This window comes from Glycine max, chromosome 7, assembly GCF_000004515.6.
Source record: "Glycine max cultivar Williams 82 chromosome 7, Glycine_max_v4.0, whole genome shotgun sequence".
Lineage (NCBI taxonomy): Eukaryota > Viridiplantae > Streptophyta > Magnoliopsida > Fabales > Fabaceae > Glycine > Glycine max.
The window spans coordinates 6,531,649-6,551,194 of NC_038243.2; the positions used below are offsets into that span (position 1 = coordinate 6,531,649).

Here is a 19,546-nt window from a genome sequence, read left to right on the forward strand (position 1 = left end):
TCATGCTGAAAGCCGAAAAATAACAAATGGTTAGATTTTCTTTTAGTCACGTCATGATTTTGGTTGGAAGAATTGATTCTCGTTGATATCCAAAACACAATATTAGAATCAGTGAGCTTGAATAGAAAAATATACAATTAGTGAGCTAGCCGTATGAAGCCTTTTTGCAAAGTTTGGCAAAATGGCACATGGAGTGTGAATCGGAATTGATGACCAAAAATCAAAGTCAATTTCTCCTTTGCATAATTTCTTGATAGTTTGGTGCACGTTAGTGTCTAGTAACTAGTTACTCTACACTTCCAGTCAATAAATAAATATCCAAAATAGGCAGAAAAATATGAGGTCTTCTCATCAATCCACAATACTGTGTTACCTGATGATCAAGTTATTAACCAAATTTATCGGTGTAAAAATAACGTACACAAAGTGGTATCCATATATATATATATATATATATATATATATATATATATATATATATATATATATATATATATATATATATATATATATATATATATATATATATATATATATATATATATTTGTAATGCTTTTTAGTCTCATTAATTGTACATTGGTCCTCCACTTCTCCTAGTCTGGGACCACCCATTCTAGCAACATCTACAAAGTCTCGAGTCTTTAATTGATATTAATCCCCCATTAGGCTAAAAATTCTTCTCGCATGCTAGTCTTGTTTGATAGTTTAACACTTATACACTATTTAAGAAGGGAGAAAGAAGAGAAATTTTAAGTGTTTTTTTTTCTTCTAGATAAACCATTTGTTACTGCTGCAGTTAGTGAAGCTCTTACAAGCTAGATAGCTATTTTAATTTATAGATGCAGAGGAATAAAGGATATTGACAAATATTTTAAATAACATTTATTCGTCAAAGTAAATTAGTGTGACAAAGTATCAATTGGTTTTTAATTTGCAAGAAAGCTTATAAACTTGATCTTGATTACAAAACCTTTTTATTCAATGATTAAATGGTTAATTTTGTATTGTACAAATTTCAATTCAATGATTAAAACCTTTCATATCATTTCATTAACAATCAAAGCTTGAATACAAGTTAGAATCAAATTATGGAAGTGTGAACTAGTATAAAATCTAGACTCTCTTTGCAAGACAATTTGTAACTCGATTTGCTTGTTTACTTTGAAAACTCCTTTGCATGAAGAATAATAGCATCAAACTCAAATTGAATGTGACTGTGCTGAGCTATTAAATAGTGTATATATAAGAGTTAAATGACACCTAGTGTGAACTGATCCGGTAACATATAGTTTTTTTTTTTTTTTTGGCTGATGATCCGGTAACATAGTTAATTTAACATAGTTTGGGGATCCAGAACATTTATCTACCAACCCTAGCTTCCTAGTCTTTACGTTTCATTTTGAAAATCCTTGTTAAAAATTAACATTGAAACTTGAATGTTGATCTGCAATAGTGCAACGCTCAAGAATAAGTGAGCACGTGGTTTGCTGAACTATAGAGGAGGCTATAGGCAGAGTTCGTGGATCTTAACCTAATAATGCTCTAATATAGTATACTACTTTTCCTAATAAATTTGGCCCATTTTTGAAGTAATTAACTACTGGAAATTGCTAACTAGTTTGGTATTCATCAGTTCACAATATAATTATATTACTAATGAAATTAACAGTCGTCGCTGACTTTTCATCCTTTGTCTCACTCTCATCACTTTCTTGAAACCCACTCTTCCTACGAAATGCAATGTACTACTAGTGTGTGTTTGACGGAGAAAGTGGGAACGAAACAAAGCAATGTCCACAATTATATTGCACTATTCTTGTTTTCTTCTCATAGGTTCTAATTCGTTAGATAAATTATTATTATTATTATTATTATTATTATTTTCATAAAAGACAAGAACATGGTGGTAGTGAGATTCATTGGAGAATTCCATATGTTTGAGCTTTCAATTAAGACTTGGAGTAGTCTTTCTAATTGCCCCTTTGAAACGTTGGAATGGAAAATTATCCGATTCGGATTGAGGAGCAAATCCCGGGTATAAACGTGGAATAGGCTTTACAAACAAGTTAGCATAAGATCAGTACCCCATGTTATTTCTTTTTGTTCCATTAATTAAAAAATGTTATTTCTTTTTATTAGTAAACCCATACATTATATATAATAAATAAATCTTTTAGAGGATTCTTTTAAATCTTTTACTTATTTTTTAAGAGTGTATTTTTTTTCCCTTTTCCCCATTCTTACCTCTTGATGTACCACGTAACTGGAAGTGTTGTTTCAATATTCCGGATTTTAACATTTTCACCAAAAAATAAATAATCCGGATTTTAACATAATAATGGTTTAAAATAGAATCACTCTCCCATATTTGATCTTTCCACGGCAATATATAGGCTCTCTATCTCTAAGAGAGATTTTTCAACGAAAACAGTTTATCACCTTTTGTTTTTCTTCAATAAGATGGACTTTAGAGATTTTTTTTCTTAACCGCTTATTTTTTTTTTATCTTTATTCCAAAACTGATTTTCGATATTTAATTTTAAAATAAGTTATCTATAGTTAAAAATAATCTTGTATTTTCTTTTTCTTCTTAAAAAAGTACCCTGTATCTCAATGTAAATTACTTAACACAAATATGAAATATAATTTATATGTTCACAATATTTATTTATTCCAAATTCTAAGTATAATATAAATTTTATATTTAAAAATATTTAAATATTATAAATTTTAATTATATAAAATATATATTTATCACGCACATTCCTTTGGCTAAAATATTAGTGTTAAAAATATAGTTTAGTCATTTAACTTCGTTAAAGAATGTTCTTTAAAAGATTTTAAAATATGTTTTTTTTTTTATAAAATATATGCTAAATATTTTTAATTTATCAAGTTACCATTCACTTGCTCAATAAAGATTTTTTTAAATGTATAGTAAAATTTAAAATAATTTATAAAAATAAAAAATTAAGAATAAAAATTATGAGATAAATTATCATATATATATATATATATATATAATTAATATATATTTAAAATTTCTATTTTAAAATATGTGTGTTTGCAATATTCGTATATCTCCGCAGATAAAAGTGATTTACTCTAATTCATATTATCATATTGAAATTTTGTTTCTATCTAAGACGATATAATTTCCATTATATTTTTATAGATAATTCATTGACAGAAGATAATGAGTTTCCTTATGTATAGATGGAAATCAAATTCCCATTTGATAATTATCTTGAAAAAACTAACAACTGTATACAGGATAAATAAAAACTCTTGATGATAAAAAGTAAAAACTCTATTATGAGATTTATTTAAAGATTATAAATTGCAGCTTTGACTATTTGAGGAAGCACGTTCACTATACATCCATGGTTCCTCTCTTCCTCATTCCTCACTGCACCGTATATCTCTCTCACGCATAACTCAAACACAAAAAAATAGAGCTTTTGATGAGAAAATACACCATCCAAAATCCATGATCCAACACCATCTACTATTATTGTTGTTTTGAGGTTGAAAAAACACAATTGGCTATATATAGAACTCCAAAAACTACGAGAAGAAAAGAAGACAGTGATCAAAAAATAAAGTGAAGCATGGAAAAGGACAACGAGACATATCTGAAGCTCTTTTGGGGGCGTTCTAATCATGAGAAGCCATGTTTGCTGTCAAAGAAGGGCAAAAGCACGGCACTTAGCACCACCGTGATTTTGCTCGTTTGCTTTGTAGCCACTTTCCTTGTTTTGACTATCTGGAATACGGTGAGTCATGCAAATTACAATACCTAGTTTTCTGCTTCTATATATTATCACTATATACCATGCATATTAATGTTTTTTCTTCAAATTAAAAAGTGAAATTTTGTTCTTGTTTCTTAGCACAATTATCGTACGGACCAATAAGAGATAGCAAAAGGAGAACACAATTTTTTTTTCGGTTAGTTTTTGAGGTTAAATTATATGTAAATTTAAATTTTAAGATGAGTCTATCTTAGCCATTATTATTTGACTTATGAGACCAACACCTGCAAGAAAATGTCTAATTCTATGGGAGATTTCATAATCGACTAACCATAATACCTAAAATAGTACATATAAACAAGGAATAATATCTACTTTTAGAATAATTTTTAGGATTGAATTAGCTCTTAATATGATTTTGACACTAAGTTTATAAACCATGATGGTTAAGCGAATGTTTTTTTTTTCTTTAATTGAAAGAATACATGCAATCAGTATTCTTTGTGTATATAAGTGCGATCGTGGTAGAAAAATGAAGTAGGAGACACCGGGACAGGAAAAAATTCTGTGCCCATGTTTTCATTCTTTGGGTTTCGCGCTTGTTGAAACAATTGCAGCATTAATAGTCGTGTCAAAACACCAAATAAAAAATATATAAATAATACAAATCAATAGAGTCCATTTATATATATATATATATATATATATATATATATATATATATATATATATATATATGACTGCAATTTTGAAAAACGAAATCTCGTTCGTGTTTGTTAATGTGTTCGTTTTCTTTTACTGAAATGTTAATGTTATTATAAATTCATAATTAGTATGATAGCTAATTCAAAGAATTAAAAAGTTTCTGATTTCAAAAAATATTATAATTATAATGGTTAAAAAAATACTCTCTTTTTTAACATACTCTCCATTGTTTGATCTAATTATTTAAAATGGTTACATTTTATTTTGATGCAATTTAAAATAGTTACTAGTAGCCTGACATTGTAATTTTTGTTTTTTGAAGTCCACATTTGCAGCTCTTTCCATTCCAATCTCAATCATCCCCACAACAAAACCCCAAGAACAAGAATTCCCACTTAGTTGCACCCAAAACGTGACACAAACATGCTCAAGAGACTACCCTACTATACACACCCCCACCAACCCCACCCGCACCTGCCCCTCATATTTTAGATGGATCCACGAAGACCTATGGCCATGGAGAGAGAGGGACAGAGGGATCACAAGGGAAATGTTGGAGGGTGCAAGAAGAACAGCACACTTTAGGCTAGTGATTGTGGATGGGAAATTGTACGTGGAGAAGTATAAGAAGGCTATTCAGACGAGAGATGTGTTTACTTTGTGGGGCATATTGCAACTATTGAGAATGTACCCTGGTAAAGTGCCTGATTTGGAACTATTGTTTGATTGTGATGATAGGCCCGTTGTGTCAAAGGAGAGATTTAAAGGCCCAAATGCTCCCACCCCACCCTTGTTTAGGTATTGCTCGGATCAGTGGAGCTTGGATATTGTGTTCCCTGATTGGTCCTTTTGGGGATGGTATGTGCTAAATCAACTTCCCTTCTTCTATTTAAAAATTAATCTTGTTTAAATATGTTATTAGTCTTAGTGAATGAGACAATTTAAATGTGTTATTGTTTAGTAATCACATGACATCACATCACTTATTAATTTAGAATGGTTGCTTATATAATATGTTTAAGTGTATGTTATGTTCTTGTTAAATATATAATTAGGCGTATATGTTTTTCTAAAAAATAATTTTTATATATGGGAAAGTTTGATTTCAAGACTTGAAGTGAGAAGTTCTTAATTATTTTTTATCTTGTACATAACAAAATAGAAATTGAAGTAAAGGACATGAATAAATAAAAATGTTTAATTTTCTGAGCAAAACAAATGTAATGCATAAACGTGAATGAGAATTTGTTTTAATTAAAACAGTGTAAACAAAAAAAAAAAGTTTACCAGTTCACTTCTTCATTTAACTTCTTTAATTGTGTATAAAGATAATAATTACAGACAATACACTTTTATCTTTTTGGATGAGATCAATGAACACACACATACACATATTCAGTGTAAAAATGTTTTTTTTTTTTAATTTTACATTATTATCACTCAACTTTTGACCTTTGTTTGTTTGGTTCCTCATTTTTAGCATACTCAAGTACATCATCTTAGATGTTCAAATTGATAGTACACCTAACCCTGATGGCTAGCTCAATATCTTTTCCCATCTTGTAATCTGGATTTTCTTTATTTATAATAGGGCTGAGATAAATATAAAGCCATGGAAACATGTCCTAAAAGAAATCAAAGAAGGGAACGAAAAGACCAAGTGGAAGGACAGAGTACCATACGCCTATTGGAAGGGTAACCCTCTTGTTAGTCCAACTAGGAAAGACCTTATGAAGTGCAATGTCACAGAAAAAGATGACTGGAACACTCACCTATACATACAGGTTTTATATTATATTTTACCAATTCTTTGTCCACTAATTCAAGTCAAAGACACAATTTATATATGTATTGTATATATGTTTTGGACACAGGATTGGGATCAAGAATCCAGTAAAGGGTACAAGAAATCCAACTTAGGAGACCAATGCACCCATAGGTATGTAATTTAAAGACCTATTTAGGCATATTGAAATATACATTAGTCTATTTATAAATGAAGTATAGATTAGTCCACACAAAATGATATGTGGGTATTGAGCTTGGCACAGGTATAAAATATACGTAGAAGGATGGGCTTGGTCCGTAAGTGAAAAGTACATTTTGGCATGCGATTCTACGACTCTATATGTTAGGTCTCGGTTCCATGATTTTTTTGTCCGAGGCATGGTGCCACTAGAGCACTATTGGCCAATTAGAGACAACAGCAAGTGCAAATCTCTTAAGTTTGCAGTGGAATGGGGCAACAACAACACTGATAAGGTCAAACCTCTCTCTCTCTCTCTCTTATTAAAACACGACATGTAGTTGAATTTCGTTAAATCTTATATATTGGAAAACTCAACTACATGTTACTTGGAGAAATTGATTGAGAACATACTCTCCATTTCTCTCCCGGAAAATTAACATATTTATGACCAATCTTTAAATAACACATAATTGAGTTTTATTAATTTTTTCTCCTAAATTAAAAAACTCAATTATGTGACATGTGATTATTAATGAAAATCATATACAATAATTTCACCTTACACACTTGTATTCTTTTTAGTATTTTTTTAGCCTAGTTTACAAGTGTACAAAATGCATTAACTTGAGAGTATTTAATGAATTGTATAAAATAATTCCAATTATTAAAAAAATGAACATTAGATTAGTTTTTTTAATATAAAAAGTGTTTTGTTAATATGAACCTTTTAACTTTATTTTAAACAAATAAAGAGCGGATAATTTCTATTGAAAATATTTATTATATTGAAAATGTAACTAAAAGTTTAATGAATATTGTTTTCTTGATAAAAACTTTCTGCTTTTATTGTGGACTTTATGTCACAATAATAAGTATCATATAAAAAATAATGTGTCTTACATTATTACCTCAAATTGGCAGGCACAAGCAATAGGGGAAGCTGGTAGCAAATTCATTCATGAGGACATGGACATGGACTACGTATATGATTACATGTTTCATCTACTTAATGAGTATGCAAAACTTCAAAGGTTCAAACCAACTATACCTCAAAATGCTGTGGAGTATTGCCCCGAAACAATGGCATGTGGTGTAGATGGTATACAAAGGAGGTTCATGGAGGACTCAATGGTGAAGTCTCCTAGTGATTCAAATCCATGCACTCTTCCTCCTCCATATGAGCCTATAAACCTACAAGACTTTCTAGAGAAGAAAGCTAGTTCAATAAGGCAGGTAGAAACTTGGGAAGACCAATACTGGGAGAAAGAAAAAGGGGGACAATAATAGTATTGTCCTGATGAAGATTTTGTCATGTCTTCTTTTATTTCGTGTTGTGACAAATTAAATGGCCCTTTTATTCATACATACCCCATACACACACATGTGGTGTTGTCTCTTACACTTACATTCATCTTTATCATCAGTTCACATTCTTCTTCTCTTGATTCCTTCCTGGATCTAAAGCTTGTTTAATTTTATTAATTATAATTGTCCCCAGATCGAATTACTAGTTTCATCTAATACTCTTGATCATATGTCTTTGATGACATTGTATGTGTTTGGTATGGTGAGGAAAAAGTGAAAAGAGAAAAGCTTTGAACTTGAAATGAAGTAAAGGTAAGGTGACGTTTAGTTTAAATGTTTTTATTTGTAAAGAAAACAGAAAATAAGAGTGAAAATAAGTTTTTTTTAATAATATTTTGAAAATAAGTTTCAAATTGAAAATAACAAATCAATATTTAACTTGAGTTTTTTTAAGAAATGAGAACTTGACACTTTAGAGTATTTTCTTTTCGATACATGTTTTTTAAATCTTAAAAAATTGAAAATAAAAATTATTTTCAAAAAATAAAAAAGAAAATAAACATCTAAATTAAGTGGTACTTAAAAGAAATGAAAATTTTAAAATTTTCTTATAAAGTCAAATTCTTTTTTTTCCCTTCTTCTTTGTACCTTCTCTTCCATTAAATAATAAAAATATCAATTTTTTAAAGGTCAATTTTAAATTAAAGTCAATTGAATTAGTCAATTAATTTTGAGTTAGATTAGTCAACTAATTTTGAGTTAGATTGACCGGTTATATATATATATATATATATATATATACTCTTTGTTTATATTAGAATATATTTCTCTGGTCAACATGTCTTATGTATTGTGATTTTTTTAACAAAAGTATTTAATATAAGATTTATCTTGGTGCCATAAATAGAATAATTTATTTAAAATAATATAATAGTCATAGTCAAATTTTCTTTTGCATGATCATTTGACTAATTGACGTGTAGTCTTGGCTCCATTTTAATTAAGTGATAAACTTAATTAAGGTCAACCATGAAACTTTATCTTTTTTTTCTCTCCCTTTTTTTAACATGTTATTTGGTTTCAAAGCTACACAAAGTATACATAACACAGTTTTAAATGACTTATAAAAATATGATTCAAAATTATCTTTAAAGTCAACATTATCAAAAATTTAAAATTTTCAATGACAATTCGATAAAAAAAATTGTTTAATAAAAATGTGTCTTTTTAAAATGATTCTTTGATAAGAATAGAAATATATCTAAGGTAATTTTTAGTCAAGAATCGTCTTATAATATATATTTTTTTAATATGATTTTTTAAAGAATCATCTTAAAATGTCTCATTAACAAAAATTCTAATAAAATAATAATAAAATCTTAATAAAATAGTAGATAACGTTTTTCAGAGACGTCTTTTTATTTTCGGATATTCTTGTTCGGAGCAATGTTGTTAGAGGTGTTATAAACTTTAAAAAATATTATAGCTGTAAGGATATAAAGGAAAAGATAAAGTCATATGTAATTTTTCTCCTATTCAAAATATATATTTGAGTCGTATTCCAAACTATCACTTAATAAAGTTAAAAAAATATATCAATCAGAGGATATAAGTTAAATATTTAGCTAGGTGTAAGGTATGCTTATCAACATTGAATATGGATTTCTGTATAAAAAAAACATTGAACATGGATGCCACACGACACTGATGTATTTTATTTTTTGAAGTATTTAGGCCTCCTAAATTAAAAATGAATAGTTAATATGTTGAGTGTATGAAATTCATTTCTTTCCGTTGAACATATGAGAAAATTTATAATAACTTAACATTCTAACTTAACATTCTGCTAGTGTGTATGCAATTCATAATAAGAGTATTATTGTACGAATGGTGTAAGGACAGATAAAAAAATATTTATATTTAATATTTTAAATTAATTTTTTATTCTATGTAAAACAACGTGAGTTAAATCCTATAAATTATGATATATATTTTTATTTAATTATTTGTAGCATATAAATTTAAACTTAATTACTAAATTAAATGCAATGAATACAAAGTTGTTTATATTAAATTGTTAACATAATATAAAACTTTAAGTAGTTTTAAAACTATATTAATCTGCATTTTAATTTTATGTATTTAAAATATATTCTATGACTTATATAACTAAAAATAAGAACATTTTAAATATATATTAAGTTAAAATAACTCCTCATAATCTATTTGAAATAATAATTAAACACGTAAGGTATTATATATTTAACTTAATTAAGTTTTTTATATTTGAAATATAAACCGCTATTAGATTATTATTTAATATTTAATTTTTAATCTAAGTATCTGAAAAAAAAATTAATTTCTAAGTAAATGAGACAATTTAAATGTGTTATTGTTTAGCAATGACATTTAAATATATCACATCACTTGTTAATTTAGAATGATTGCTTATATAATAAGTTTAAGTGTATGTTATGTTCTTGTTAAATATATAATTAGGCGTATATATTTTTTTTAAAAATAATTTTTATATATGAAAATGTTTGATTTCAAGAATTGAAGTAAGAAATTCTTAATTATTTTTATGTTGTACATAACAAAATAGAAATTGAAGTAAAGGACATAAATAAATAAAAATATTTAATTTTCTGAGTAAAACAAATGAAATGCATAAACGTAAATGAGAACTTTGTTTTAATTAAAACAGTGTAAACAAAAAAAAAGTTTACCAGTTTACTTTTTCATTTAACTTCTTTAATTATGTTTTTATTTTATTTTACATTATTATCACTCAACTTTTTATCTTTATTGGTTTGGTCCCTCATTTTAAGCATACTTTCATGTATGCTTAAAATAGGTTTGTTTAATAATATTTTGAAAATATTTTTAAAATAGATTTAAAATTGAAAATAACAAATTATGTTTAACTTATGTTGGTTTAAGAGGTGAAAATGTAATGACACCTTAGAGTATTTTCTTTTGATACATGTTTTTTAAATCTTAAAAAATTGAAAATAAAAATTATTTTCAAAAAATAAAAATAAAAAACAGAAAATAAACACCTAAATTAAGTGGTACTTAAAAGAAATGAAAATTTTAAAATTTCTTCTTTTTTTTCCTTCTTCTTTGTATCTTCTCTTCCATTAAACAATAAAAATATCAATTTTTTTTTAATGTTTTCATTTGTAAAGATGAGGCATGAACAACTACATAACTGATTTGACATTACACTTTAACTCAAAAATATTAAGACTCAAATTTGAATTTTCTCCTCACTTAGATGATATTCAACTTTTTTACTTCTCTCGATGTGGGACTTCACCTCACATTTCTAATCTAACAATTACTAAATTAAATGCAATGAATACAAAGATGTTTATATTAAATTGTTAACATAAAATAAAACTTTAGTAATTTTAAAAACTATATTAATCTGCATTTTAATTTTATGTATTTAAAATATATTCTATGATTTATATAACTAAAAATAATAACATTTTAAATATATATTGTTTAAATAACTCCTCATAATCTATTTGAAATAATAATTAAACACATAACATATATATATTTGACTTAATTAAGTTGTTAATATCTGGAATATAGATCGCTTTCAGATTATTATTTAATATTTACTTTTTTAATTAAGTATTTGAAAAATATTTAAGTTTTATTTTACTATTTGCTGTTAGTTGTTTTCCGTTAAGTTATAATATAACAGATGAAGTGTCACGTCATCACGTCTTATCATAGATATTTTGTTGCCACATCATCACCTTCAATGATGTGACAAAGACGTGAAAATGTCGTTGTCACGTCATCACTTAACGAATGAAAACTAATGATAAGTAATAAGTTGAAACATATGCTCAGATATATATTTTGGGTCTGGAGAATGATAAACGAAGAGTGAAGAAATACATGTTACATGTGTACATTAATTACACAGACGGTAAAACACTAATTATATATGATTTAAATGAGTTTTTTATACCTGAAAAATATGTTGTTTTCATATTACTGTCTAAAATTTCATTTTTTGTTAAATGCCTACCTGAAATTTTTTTATATATTACAACTTATTACCTGCCAATAGTCTCCTTCCATTGAGTGATGATGTGACAGACAGAGTGTCACCTCAACAACACGTCCAATCACTTGTACGTCTTCACCATACCATTGAAGATGATGATGTGACAACGAGGAATCCATAGTAAGACACAATAATTTAATATTCCGTCTGTCACTTGATCACTCAACTAATGACAAATGGTAGAATGAGAAGGAAATTTTTTTCAAGTACTTTATTAACAAAAAAAATAATATTAAATAATAATCTAAAAATAATGAAAACTTGATTGAGGGTTATATATTTTTATCAATTTATACGTGTTTCACACACACGTGTGAATGTGTGTTATTAAAAAATATTTTCTCCCAAATTCAATGATCCTTATCCTAACTTTTAATTCATTTATTAATTTTTGTCATTACTTATTTGTCAATTCAAGCACGGAACCATTGTACCAACAAAATATCTTGAAAGGTTAAGGAACTAAACTAATAGAGGCTGCGTGGGTCCTACCCAGATACAGGAACTAACTCCACAACACAATCTCATTCGATCATCAATCCTCACTCGTGGATTTCAATCTCGTTCAGTTCCTCCCATTTTCATACACAAATCATTTTCTTTATATTTCTGCATTGCTTTGAGTGGATTTTGCATAATCATATTATCAATTTTTCATTCATTTGTAAGTGGGCATGTGATTGTGAACTTATTGAGCTACATTAATTAACCAATGTGAAAGACTCTTGTGCATGTTGTGATATTCATCATTTTATCTCAGTTTGTCTCATTAAAAATGGAAATAATATGCTAAGTTGCTAAATGCTTTATGTCATCTCAGTGTATGTATGGTTAGTTTAGTCCAACTGTGCAAGTTTTCATTTCGACCAGTGGTTCGTGTTTGATTTTGATTCTTCATGTTATCTTTGTAGTGGGATATGCGTGCAGTAGTACTCTTGTGAAGGTTGGAAAAAAGAAATCTCAATTTGATGTATGGTATGCCAAGATGGTAGCCTACTGTTGATTATAGATTTTATTTGAATTTGATATTGTTGTTCAATGATTTTCAAAAAAGAAAAAAAGCAAACAGAGGATGGTGAAACTGGTTTGAATTTAAGGTGTTTGATAAATAGAGCCCATCTTTTTTGTTTAACAGTGCTAAATTTTCACACTCAAGATTGAATGGAATACATCGATGCAAAATGTTATCCGGTACTCTAGTCTCAGAATGAAAATGTCCCTTTGATGAATGATTTGTTGTACCTTTGTTTTGCATTAAATTCAGATTCTTTCTCTAGAGATATTGAAAGGGCTCTTGGATTCTTTTTTTTTTTTTATGTGGTTATTCTTTTGCTAGCAGAACCAGGGGTGTAAGAAGAAGTTGAAGTGATGGAACCCCACGATGAAGAAGAGATCCATAACTGTTTGATCAAGCTGGTTGCTTTATTGTTCCTTACCTTGGGTTATCTTTCTAGTTACTGTCTTTAATGCAGCATCAATGCTAGTGAAGGAATTGACTCTATTGTTGATAATGCATTACAGAGAAGTAATCCGGAAAGGCGAAGGGATAAGGTTTACATTGGTTGTGGAGCTGGGTTTGGTGGTGACAAGCCCTTGGCTGCTCTTAAGTTGCTTCAAAGAGTTCAAGAACTAAATTATCTGGTTCTTGAATGCTTGGCCGAGCGAACTCTTGCTGATCGTTATCAAATCATGATGTCTGGTGGTGATGGTTATGATTCTCAGAGTAGGTGTTTCCTGCTCTTGCATTGTTCTAATCTTATTCTTAAGTTTAATTTTTGTAAAAATTTTCTGCAGTTTCTAACTGGATGCATATGCTGCTGCCTCTGGCTTTGGAAAGAGGAACTTGCATAATTACCAATATGGGTGCAAGTAAGAATTTCTAATGCTGCATTTAATGCATCATATAATAATTATTGATAATCAGAAGATATTATAATTTATATGTTCAACTAAGTTTTTTGTAATGCATTTTATTTGAATTGATATGTATGGTTTCTCTCTTGTTTTTCTAACTTCATTCACTCTTTGTTTCTGAAAGTGGATCCTCTGGGTGCTCAACAGAAGGTCTTAGAAATAGCTAACAGCCTGGGTCTCAATGTTTCTGTTGCTGTGGCTCACGAGGTGTCTGTCACTAATATAGTAGGTATTTAGATTTCCCTGTAAATTTTCCTCTGACCTATGTTATTATCAAATTTTAAATGAATGATTGAATTGTGAAGGGGGTTTTGAAATACCAACTAATTTCCAATTCAGTTTATTTGTCTCAGGCATTTGTTTTTTTACCTACTGTTACAATTTCTAGTTTTCATTTTGTTTCGTATATGTTGGGTGATCCCTTCTTTGGTAATGGTCCTTGCTGGAGTAGAATGATTGATTCTGTAATGGGATAATATGTAGAGTGTTACTTCTCTCTGATGTATAAACAAACAATAGGAGTGTCCTAATAAGGAGATTTTTCTGGTTAAAACAATGATAGTTATTAACCTTATGAGCTCTACATTTATTTACTCTTCATTTAAGCTTAAATACTTTTCAATTTTTTTTCTAGTCTTTAGCTCTTTTGCAAGGTGCTTCCCTGAAATTATTGATGCATCTTATTGTACTATTCTTTCATCTTTTAATATATTTATATATCAAAGAATTTGGGGGATTTTCTTATTATTCTTTGTGCTAAGTTCTACAACTTATATATTCATACAACATCTTTCAGGTTCAGGATTTTCACCAGCAAAATCATATATCATGGAGGGTGTAAGAATCTGTTCTCACGACCCATGAGGCTGTCTGTGTTCACATATAATGTCATTCTCTGATTAACTCTATTTTTTTCCTTTCATTTTTGTGATGTATTTCCAACCAATTTTTGGGCGCATTCACCCCCCGGCCTGCATCAAATGTCAGATGTACTTTTCATCATACTTGTTTTATTTGGTGATGTCATATGACAAGTTTAGTTGTTAAGCCTGTTTTGGTTAACTATTTATTGGTTGTCATATGAAGAATTTTATTAACTGTTAGATACTAAACCATTCTTGAGCATTCACCTAACAGCTTAAGCTTTGGGGATAGTTGGTCATTATTCATAGACATTGTATCAGTCTTCATAATCAAGTGGATAGTTTGATTCTTGCCACCTCCTTTTTCTTAGCAAAAAAGTTGAATTTTGCAGTAAGGTAGGGTAAGCCATGCATTATTCATGCTTTAAATCCAAAAGGCTCTTGCGTAAAGGGGAGTGGTAAGTATAAAATCTTTCACATAGTCTTCACTTAACAACTTAAGCTTTTATGAGAGTTGGTTGTTGATATTAATGATTGCTTTTGAAGTTTTTCTTCAGTTATTTACTTGTAAGGATGCATTCTGATTTGCTTATTGAACTGAGTGAATGGACCAATCTATTCCACTCTGCCTGTCTGTAATATTGTCATGTGCATAATCTGATCAAATTTAGTTATTCATGCATGATTTCTCCACTTTATTAGACTTCTGTTAATCTGGATGTGAAATTTGGCTGTAATTTGCAAAGGGTATCAGCACCTACTTGGGAGCTGCTCCTATTGTTCGTTGCCTTGAAAAGTACCAACCAAATGTAATAATTACATCGAGAATTGCTGATGCTGCTTTATTCTTAGCACCTATGGTATGAAATGTGTTCTTTTCTTTCCTTTATATTCCCCATCTTTTCCTCCTTTCTCCATCAATGCTTGCTTTTTAGTGATTGAATTGATTCAGTCTTCATATGGACAATATTGTTTCTTTGCAAGGTATAGGGAGTTTTATGAAGTTTAATTTGTTACTTGATTATTTATTTTTAGCAGGTCAATATAGACTCCATTAACTAATGTCTACCTAGGATAACACTTCTTAAAAGCACTATGCTTGTTCTTATAGAGTGGGATCCAGATGATGAACCACAGCACATTGAGCCATCTCCTTATCTTTTTTTCAATAAAAAAATGACAGAAGGAACAATATAGATATATTTGGTAGCTTTTGGTGTGTAGATGAAATGGACTTGAACATTGTGTTCTGTTTTGTTTCATTTTATTCTGTTTAGTAGAGAGAGATAATTGTATTTTTCTCGTACTAAAATTTGTCACATTAATTAAGATTTTATTTCAGAAAAGTTCTAGACTTTTTGAAGAGCATATTACATTTTTTTTCTATAATGTAACTAATATTTTAGATTGTACTATCCTAACAAGCAAAGATAGGATTGCAAGTGTTCTGTTGTTCAGTTCTTAATAGCTTAGTTATCTGTTGGACATAATTCTGATCAAGCTGGTATATGGGTAGGTTTATGAGCTAGGATGGAACTGGGATGAATTAGAACATCTAGCTCAAGGATCTTTGGCTGGCCATCTTCTAGAATGTGGTTGCCAACTCACAGGGGGATATTTCATGCATCCAGGTATGCTAATATAGCTTAACTCTACCCTTGCATATGGGATAAAATATAAATGGATGGGTTGTGTGAATGAGAAAATACTGTTTAAGCTATATCTTGTTTGTTTTAGGAGACAAGTACCGAGATATGTCCTTCCAGCAACTACTGGATTTATCACTGCCTTATGCTGAAATCTGTTTTGATGGCCAAGTATGTGTATCAAAGTCTGAAGGAAGTGGGGGAGTTTTAAATTTTAATACATGTGCTGAACAATTACTATATGAGGTTGGAGACCCTGGGGCTTACGTAACCCCTGATGTGGTAAGTTAAAATGTTTGTTATGAAGCACACTGGGCATTTATGACTAGATGGTAAAATAAACAACAAAAAGAGAAAGAAAAAAATTACTGTGTTCTTCAACAGGTGATTGATTTTCAGGATGTTTCTTTCCTTCCATTATCAAGCTCTAGAGTTTGCTGTCATGGAGCAAAACCATCTACTATTTCAGTTCCTGATAAGCTTTTGCAGTTGGTTCCACAGGTACATTTCTGAATCATTATCCGTTGGTTCCACAGAATCTCCCTTTGATGTTCCAAATACTTCTTATAGGATTGTGGATGGAAAGGATGGGGAGAGATATCTTATGGAGGTTATGAATGTGTTAAACGTGCTAAAGCAGCAGAATATCTGGTAACCTTTACAACCTTATAACCATCTTCTAGATCAGTGTGCTAGTTTCATTTTTTTATATATAATTTATGTTGTTTCTCCTTCACTATTAGAGGTACATCTAGCTTACTATTGATTAATATATTCATCTCTTCATATGCTTAATTAGGTTAGATCATGGATGGAAGAAATATTTCCTGGTCTTAATCACCGTATACTTTCTTATATAATTGGGTTTGATAGCCTTAAAGCTACCAGCGGGAATGGAAATGAGTCATCACAGACAACTAGTGAAGATAATAGGCTACGCATGGATGGGCTTTTTGAACAGAAAGAACAAGCCATCCAATTTACCAGAGAATTTATAGCATTGTATACAAATGGACCAGCTGGTGGTGGTGGTATCAGGTCAATGTTTCATTAAATCTGGTTCTGCACGTGTTTGACCAAAATTCTTAATGTCCAATTTTTATAGCTGAGAATTATAAACCTGTGTCAAATTGACAATCAATGTTCTTCTAATTTGGTGATTTCTGATTAAACCATAATTTTATTTCCAAGGTTTCCCTGAACTTGCTGCTATATCATCATGTTGCTTTGGATTATCAGATTCTGCACTGCACATTAGAATTTCTATGTTCTTGAAGTTTTCAGTTCAACTCTTATAACACAAACTTGCTATTAATGACTTGGGAAACTCCAATTGTGAATGAAGTTGGAGCAAAAATTTGAAACTGAGTTGTTGAACTTTGAATAGCTAGTTAGTTGTATTAGTTATCTGCAAATTAGTTCTTTATTTTGGTTTGAATGCTGTTATAATTCTTTCTGACCATTAGTGACATTGACATATCTTTTATTTTGAATGCAGTACTGGATATAAGAAAGAGACTCTTCTAGAGAAGCATTTGGTACTCTCTTCTTTCCATTCCTCTCATGGATTTCCTTACACTTGTTTATATGCATGAATTAGGACTATACTTACACACATGGACCAATAGACTCCATTGAGATCTATCAAACACCAAATTTTCAGTAAAATGATTTAGAGCAAAATCTTTTTTAATGGGATAAGGATTAATTGTTGTTCAATCAACATTATGCCTTGGAGAATGAGAACTAGGAAATCATCTGTCAAACTGGTAATGAGACATGCAGCGTTTCATTGTAGTGAAATCATCCTTCTGAACTGCTGAAGTCAGATAATGAACTTGAACATTCAATGAAACTTGTTGTCTTGAAGAAGTTCGTTTTGGTTGCAGTGCTTATGATCTTGGTCTTACTGCAACATTCATTAACCTTGCTGCCAGGACTATTCATCATAGGTAGTTTTTTCTTCAGGTAAAGCGGGAAGATGTTTTCTGGCGAACTGGGATAAAGAGGAGCACAAGAAGTCAGTCAAATAAAGTAGTTGATCCTGACCACAATCTGAGGCACATATTGACATTGCCACCGAAGCTACAAGCTGAAACAGACAAATCCTTGGAATCTGTTTCTCTTGGTAGTAGTTGCTCACCTGCTCCATCTGGCCAGAAGATTCCACTTTACAGTGTAGCACACAGCAGAGCTGGAGATAAAGGAAATGACATTAATTTTTCCCTCATCCCACATTTTCCTCCTGATAATGAGAGGTTGAAACTAATTATTACATCTCAATGGGTAAAATCAGTGGTCTCCAATCTTCTGGATTTGTCCCTTTCTCCTGATTTAGATGCAAAAATTCCAAGAGATAAATGGGTCAATGAAAATGTTAAGGTGGAGATATATGAAGTCAAGGGAATCCAGTCATTAAACATTGTTGTCAGGAACATACTGGATGGTGGTGTCAACTGTTCTCGACGAATTGATCGGCATGGAAAGACCATTTCAGATCTCATTCTGTGTCAGCAAGTTGTGTTGCCTCCTTGATTGTGTGATTTACTAATAAGGTGGCAATGTTCTCCTGAATGGAATGAATAGAGCATTGCAAAACTTAGAATGATAGAATTTATTGAAGCTTGGAAGTGCTTTAATTGAAGTAGGACTCATATGGGGAGGGAGGAATCCATTTTGTGCTCTTTAGCCTACACATTCTTATGATAATAATTAGCAAAAGCTGTGCTGTAGCCACATCATCCTTTTTAAAGATTATGGTGGGAAGCATTTTGATCTTTAGATTATGTTGTTTCTTTTTCTTTGTAATCTACTACATAACTAGCTTCTATTTTATTTTTTAAACTTTGTTCTGTAGTTTGAGAACTAAGTTTTTTGGCTTAGTAGAAATTTGAGAAGTTAGAGAAAGATGGAGAAAAGACATTAAGATGTACCAAGAAGAGCACCAACACAAGTGAGATTAACTCATACACTATACTTAAATTAGTAAGATTAACACAAACTATACTTGGGATATGTGTTGATTTTATTTCTTTAACTCATACACTACACTTAAATTAGTAAGATTAACACAAACTATACTTGGGATATGTGTTGATTTTATTTCTTTAATTTTCAACAGATGAACCTTCGAAATGTTATGAAAAGAAAAAAAGAAATGAAACACCCTTACTTTGATGACCTGGTTAGGACCTAATATTAGAGAGAACAAATTAATTAAATATTTGAATAAACAAAATAAATTATAATATTAATTTACTATATTTCTCTCGAGTCAAATCAAAATCTATTCTAG

At 29.7% G+C, this 19,546-nt stretch overlaps 2 protein-coding genes across 15 annotated transcripts; both read left to right on the forward strand.

Moving 5' to 3' along the window:
- Positions 1–3,362: 3,362 nt before the first annotated feature.
- LOC100790123 (protein O-glucosyltransferase 1) lies at positions 3,363–8,037 on the forward strand. Its single transcript, XM_003529904.5, has 6 exons — positions 3,363–3,777; positions 4,784–5,319; positions 6,053–6,245; positions 6,336–6,400; positions 6,513–6,723; positions 7,352–8,037. The coding sequence occupies exons 1-6, from the start codon at positions 3,613–3,615 to the stop codon at positions 7,712–7,714; spliced, it is 1,533 nt and encodes a 510-aa protein (XP_003529952.1). The 5' UTR covers positions 3,363–3,612; the 3' UTR covers positions 7,715–8,037.
- A 4,219-nt stretch (positions 8,038–12,256) lies between these two features.
- Positions 12,257–19,183, forward strand: LOC100790647 (uncharacterized). Of its 14 annotated transcripts, none has more exons than XM_014777823.3 (15): positions 12,268–12,803; positions 12,964–13,019; positions 13,168–13,244; positions 13,350–13,551; positions 13,623–13,697; positions 13,867–13,971; positions 14,539–14,579; positions 15,352–15,465; positions 16,122–16,236; positions 16,343–16,533; positions 16,636–16,752; positions 16,822–16,902; positions 17,051–17,289; positions 17,750–17,789; positions 18,220–19,183. In XM_014777823.3, the coding sequence occupies exons 3-15, from the start codon at positions 13,197–13,199 to the stop codon at positions 18,784–18,786; spliced, it is 1,935 nt and encodes a 644-aa protein (XP_014633309.1). In that variant the 5' UTR covers positions 12,268–12,803; positions 12,964–13,019; positions 13,168–13,196; the 3' UTR covers positions 18,787–19,183. The 14 variants fall into 14 exon arrangements, with proteins under 14 accessions (XP_003529953.1, XP_025984959.1, XP_006583327.1 ...); XM_014777826.3 differs by lacking the exon at positions 12,964–13,019 and having other exon boundaries at positions 12,268–12,492; positions 12,740–12,816; XM_006583258.4 differs by lacking the exon at positions 12,964–13,019 and having other exon boundaries at positions 12,268–12,492; positions 12,740–12,803.
- Positions 19,184–19,546: the final 363 nt, after the last annotated feature.